Source organism: Meles meles, chromosome 9, assembly GCF_922984935.1.
Source record: "Meles meles chromosome 9, mMelMel3.1 paternal haplotype, whole genome shotgun sequence".
NCBI lineage: Eukaryota > Metazoa > Chordata > Mammalia > Carnivora > Mustelidae > Meles > Meles meles.
Window position 1 is genome coordinate 39,409,896 of NC_060074.1, and position 6,453 is coordinate 39,416,348.

The 6,453-nt window shown below is 41.9% G+C and overlaps 1 protein-coding gene across 1 annotated transcript in view; it reads left to right on the plus strand.

The window, feature by feature from the left end:
* CAB39 (calcium binding protein 39) overlaps positions 1-6,099 on the plus strand; it is an 86,580-nt gene extending 80,481 nt beyond the window's left edge. Inside the window, exons 7-9 of the mRNA XM_046018880.1 lie at positions 469-534; positions 4,258-4,401; positions 4,974-6,099. Coding sequence (XP_045874836.1) covers positions 469-534; positions 4,258-4,401; positions 4,974-5,162 — 399 coding nt within the window. The 3' untranslated portion in view covers positions 5,163-6,099. The remainder of the gene's footprint in view (positions 1-468; positions 535-4,257; positions 4,402-4,973) is intronic.
* The last annotated feature ends 354 nt before the right edge of the window (positions 6,100-6,453 follow it).

Genomic DNA, 6,453 nt, shown 5'->3' on the forward strand with positions numbered 1-6,453 from the left:
TAGGTGGCTCAGTGGGTTAAAGCCTCTGCCTTTGGCTCAGGTCATGATCCCGGGGTCCTGGGATTAAGTAAGCCCTACCTCGGGCTCTGCTCAGCGGGGAGCCTGCTTCCTCCTCTCTCTCTGCCTGCCTCTCTGCCTACCTGGGATCTCTGTGGGATAAATAAATAAAATTAAAAAAAAAAAGTTCATGCTCAAGGGTGCCTGCGTGGCTACTTAGTTAAGCATCTGCCTTCAGCTCAGATCACAGTCTTAGGGTCCTGGGATCGAGCCCCACATCAGGCTTCCTGCTTAGCAGGGAATCTGCTTCTCCTGCTCCTGCTGCCCCTCTCCCTGCTCATACTCTCACTCTCTTGCAAATAAGTAAAATCTTAAAAAAAAAAAAAAAAAAAAGTTTGTGCTCAAGCTTTATAATGTTCTCTTTCGGTCTTTAAAAATATAACTCCTGATACATGTTTTCTTATCTTTTAGTTCTTCAGTGAATACGAGAAGTTACTTCATTCAGAAAATTATGTGACAAAAAGACAGTCACTCAAGGTATGATTGATTATTTTATGTGGTTTACTTCTCTTCACCCTGTGTTTGAAACTTGTCTTTGGGAGAAAGGGAGATATGCTGGTATGGGTCTTAGACCTATGAGAGGAAAATACATTTCTCCATGGTCAAGATTTTTGTGGAAAGGAAGGAGTTCAGTGGTCCACACAGGGCACCTGCATACCTGCCTGTGAATAGGGATACCAAAGTGGAATATACGGAGTTTTGAAGAGGTCTCTACCTCTTAGCAGTGCTGTATTTTACATTTGGAAGCCTGTTTTTGACATTTAGAATCATCTGAACCAGAGGAAGATCCAGTAGCTGTTGTACTCCCCGGGACGGCACAGGCCTGTTTCGGGAGCAGGGGGGCTGCAGAGGGGACATGAGCAGTGAACTCTTGATCAACAGGCAGTTTTGGCTGTTTTGTATCAAACTGGGATATGGACAGTTCCATCTGAAATTTAAATTTCAGATTTAAAACACTGGAACAGGGTTTGGCAGACTGTAGCTCATGGGCCAGATCCAGCTCCCTGTTTTTGTAAATGTTTGTTGGAACCCGATACATTCATTTATTTACATATTTACATATTATATTTCAGAGGATAACAGATTTGAACGGTTGCCACAGAGACCATATGGCCGGCAAAGTCTAAAAACGTTTCCTATCTGGTCCTTTACGGAAAGCTTGCTGAATGACCTCTGCTTTAGAAAATTCTCAATGCAGTTCATAAAAGCATACCTCTCACTCTGTCAGTAAGTGGTCCTGACAGGAATTATAGATGGAAATCACAAAGGATTTGGGGGGAAAATCCTAATTCCATTTATACTTTTTGTCATGTCCACTTTAAATTCTACTCTGCTCGGAGTTCTTCCTTCAGAGCTGTCTGCATTCATCTGATCAGGCCTGCATTCCTGCTTCCCTTCCTGCCACGGGGAGATCACTCGTGAAGGTCTTATCTTTTTGTGGGAACCTCTTTCTGTGGGAACCGACTAAAGGACATCAGGAGTGTCTTTTGTACTTTGTGTCCTTTGATAAGAACACTCTCTACCATCCAAATTTTCAAAAGAATTCTTTCTATCAGGCCAGCTACTTCCTCCTTTTCCCTTAAGGCTGTGACTCCTACAGTGGGGGACCAATCATAACCACAGTTTGGAAATGAGTCGCTGAGGAAATGATCTGGTCAGGCTGGGGCACTTCCCACTCATTGCTGCTGTTCAGGCCTCGCCTCCCAGCCTGGTCTGTAGTTCAGCATCCGGGATCCTTAACCTCCTCCCTTCCCTGGGGGTGCTGACTGGCGAAGGCCAAGGATAAGACCAATCTTTTCATCTTGAGCGAGGCAGGGGGTGGTGAATGGGTTGCAGTACTTCTGGTGGCTATTTAAGGACATTTTCTTCCCGGTACACCAGTATGATGTAATATATATTTGTAAGGTTCATGATACAGTATAGGCTCCCCTGTGATTGTGCACACAGTAAAATATTAGCCTTCTGTCAGCAACCCCTTTCTATCGCAGGGCCAAGATGCCCTGTCTCCCCAGCATCACACAGATCTGAGCAGCTGGATAGAGCCAGCGTCTTCTAAGGCCAAGGACACCAGGCAGGATTACCTAGGGTAGTAGCTTCCAGGGCCAATACCTCTTCACAGGATGGGGAGCAAGGTAGTTTATTGGCAAATCGGTAGACTTTGACCAAGTTCTGAATTTTGGTGCTGCTTAGATAAGGAAGAGGGCTTTCAAGACCTTTCTGCCACTTAGGCATTGCCAACATGAAAAGGAAGGTTAAGACTGCCAGTTGCAAGACCTTAGTCATGGACACAAAGCCAGTCTTCGGCTCCTACAGTTTCGTAAAACCTCGTGAACGCATGGAGCAATTTTGAGGACCAGTGTTACTTTAAAAAAAGGAATTTTAATTTTTATTCCTTTTTTTTGCAGCTACATTGGCATTTATTATTCCTGTATTTTATCAGCAAATGTATATTCCCTGTGCAATACCTCAGACTTTTATTTTTATGTCTAAAGAAATATAATGAATTACCAGTTACCCTCCTCCAAATAACTAAACTGATAATCTCCAGATAACCAAATGGGTCATGTTCTGTATTTCTTTGATAGAAAATTAATGCTGGTAAAGCTACAAACCTTCACATACTTAATAGTAGCTTTTGAGTCTTCATAAGAGTCAATACTTGTTGGTTCTTACCTTGAAAGTTGTACTATTTGTGATCCAAATTGATGTGAAGCCTGAACTTGAGCTTCTGAATTCTTTTTTTTTTAATTAATTAATTTATTTATTTGACAGACAAATCTCAAGGAGGCAGATAGGCAGGCAAAGAGAGAGAGGGGGAAGCAGGCTCCCTCCTGAGCAGAGAGCCCGATGTGGGGCTCGATCTCAGGACCCTGAGATCATGACCTGAGCTGAAGGCAGAGGCATTAGCCCACTGAGCCACCCAGGCACCCTGAGGTTCTGAATTCTTAAAATTTCTTTAAAAACCCTAAGCAGAATAGGTTTGCTCTCCTATACGTCAGGGTATTTTTTATTTCATACAACGACATGTTGCTTATCTAGAGACCAGTCTTCTGGCAACTTCCAAGTATCTAGAACATAACCAGGAATCCAAAAAGGAATTAACTAAAGCAGTAAATCCAGAATAACTGTATTCATGCATTTTGCTTCCCTCGGACCTCACCCCGTGTCTCTGTTCAGACTCAAGTCTAACTTGCTTTGCACATATTTATGCTTTTATTCCTCACTGCACTCTCATGAGATGTGGGAACTAGGACTTAGGGAAAGTTAAATAATGTGCTCAAGGTTCCAGAGCTCGCAGGGAGCAAGGAGCCAGCATTGGAACCCTGGCAGGCGGGCCCGGCCCTCTACCACTCTGCTTCTGCCGCTGTCCACAAGGACTGCAACGCGACCCCTATCCCCCTGGGTCAGGCACGCTAGACCCGCAGTAGAAGCTGGCCCAGTGACAACACGAAGGGGTGACTGCTAACTAGAGCAAGCAGTGACAGTGTGAAAACCAAGAACTGATAGGGTATAATAGACTCTTTCCAACTCAGCAGGCCCTTGAGACAGGCTCTTTTAAGCTTAATTGATGTCATTAGTGATGATGAGGAGTCATTAAGAAAAAAATTGGAGTATCTTCAGGATACTTAGCTAAAGAAAGAAAAGAGAAATACTCATTTTTATAGACCTTCCTGAAGCCTCTACGCTGAAAGCATAACTTTCGCAGGCTTAAGGGTACCCTGTGTTCCAGCTTTGAACCTGGAACCCTCTGTCCTGGGAGGTCCAGATAAATAATTTTTCTATTAGGCTAAGATTTGTAGTTAAACAAGAATTATCAACAACTTACCTTCTGACCATTTTCTTTGATAGGTTTGTTTGTTTTTTAATGAGATAACATAAATGCATCTTTAAAGTGTAGCTCTGACAGTTTCAGATTCAGGGCCAGTGTGCCTTGGACTGTGTCAAGAGCAGAGAGCAATGCTGGACTCGCCATAGGTTTACCCCCGGAAGAAAGGCCTATAGGTGTTCAAGTGGCAAGTAGAGTACACTCAGTAATTTTTCAGTTATAATTTCAGTTCAGCTCATTGGTCTTCTGAGTACCTGCTAACACCACTCTGTGCTTAACAATAGTGATTATAAGATGAAGTTTCTCTTTCAACTTTGCTTTTACTTGAAATCTTGATGATATTGTAAGAGTTAATTGTTTAAATGTCTTCTCAGCTTCTTGGTGAACTACTTTTAGACAGACACAACTTCACAATTATGACGAAGTACATCAGTAAACCAGAGAACCTCAAATTAATGATGAATCTCCTACGAGACAAGAGTCGTAACATCCAGTTTGAGGCCTTCCACGTTTTTAAGGTAGAGTGCTAGAACTGTAAGCAGTATTTTCCTCCAGAGTTGTTAATCTCATTTCATTGACCGGTCATTGAAATATTACTCACCTAATTTTGGTAATCTAAGTGATCCAACAGTCAGTGTTCACATTTGTATAATATGGTATTTAAATAGACCTAGAAACAGGGTATATCATCTGGACTGGGGACCAGAAAAGCATCTGTCAGTTACCTTTGGCATAGAATATTATTAATCACAAAGTAAAGGGTAATCCATTCCTTAATCCTTTTCTTGGAGGTTTAGTACTTAAAATCCATTCTGGCTTTCTGTGCCTAGAAATAATTTCTGCCCATTTTATTCTAAAAACAGTCTGTATTTAATACCAGCTACTGAATTTCAGAGCATGAATGAATGCATCAGTCCTTTGGACTGACACATAGAATCTCCCCCCTCACAGACACATGCACGCACACACGCGCACACCCGTCTTGTCAGATGAGCAGCAAGCCCAAGCAGCAGCCTCTGCAGCTGCCTTGACCGCGGGCCGCCGGGCTCCCGTTCTCTCCTGTTCCTGATGCTGGTTTCTCTCTTTGCAGGTGTTTGTAGCCAATCCCAACAAGACGCAGCCCATCCTAGACATCCTCCTCAAGAATCAGACCAAACTTATAGAGTTCCTCAGCAAGTTTCAGAATGACAGAACCGAGGATGAACAATTTAACGATGAGAAGACCTATTTAGTTAAACAGATTAGGGATTTGAAGAGACCAGCTCAGCAAGAAGCCTAATTCCAATCAACATCTAAAATATTAAATCCAAATTCAGCATTTGCTGTTAGCTATTCAGCATCAGGCGCTCTTTATCGGTTCATGAGGAACTTTACTGCTAACCTGCTGTTAAGTGAACGGTTTTTCATTTTACCTTTTTTTTTTTTTTTAGTCCAAGTTGGAGAACGTAGCTGCTGCTTTCTTGCACACTAGAGCACACGTGGACTTTCTCTTGATCTTTGTGTCGTTTCAGGGTTCAAGGACTCTGTTTGCTGTAGGAGTTCTGAATGTGGCTAGGTTTCTGGAGGCAGGTGTATAGACGGTGGTGTGGGTTGGGGAAGAAGGGGATTGCTGTTAGCAGATGAAACCTGCGTGTTTGCGTTGATCTCTGAGCATGGCTTCTTGGTAAGGTTGTATGCCTTCACTAAAGGACGATGGAGCAGAGCTGTATTTGAAACGAGAGGGCAGCTGTATCCGAGATGTGAGCTTTTTGGGTGGATAAAGTTGATGTGCGAATAAACTGATAGCAACTTCTCGAAGGTATGAAGCTTCATAAGGTCATAAGGAAAATGTATATATGCTTTTCACAGCTTTCTAGAATTTTTTGACATTTGATTTTCTTGAGACTTGTAAACCTGGGTATGTTGAAGGGTATTTGTTAATTTTACTCTTTGGAAGGTATTTTAAACCAGTAGAGCTAACAGTGACACCTTGCATTTCATTTCAGCAATGCTTACAGGTTTCTTTTGTATATAATTCTTAGAATGCTCATTTCTTTTAAATGATTTAATTTGTACAGCAGAGGAATGTTACTGTATTAGTATGTAACTATTACCTAATATTGAGTTTTTGCAAAAAAAAAATGAATGCTCATATGTAATTGAAATACTTCTGATCACATGAAAATGCTGATTTAACATTTAAGTATCACAGCATTAAAAGAAAAAATGGAAACCAATCCTTTGTATTCAGTTACCTACTGGGGAGCCGTCAGTCAGTCGGCTACGCTTTCCTGTGCGATGTTGGCCTTATTCATTTAAATGAGTCATGAATTTGCCAGATACGGATGACCCCGATTATGCTAAATGACTGCTGATTCTCCATGTGTGGGGGGAGCCTCTGTAGAGCACCTTTTCCTTTGTAGAATAAGTAATCCAGTACAATAGTTGTGAAACTGAGTAATTAAAACTTTGGCTTCTCTTAGGAAAAGAAGAGTCCCTAGTCCTAGGTGTCCCATGGGGAAATTTATTTTTTTTAATGTCCTGTTCCTTAATGCTGCAAATGATCAGTATTTATGAAGTAACTGATTTTG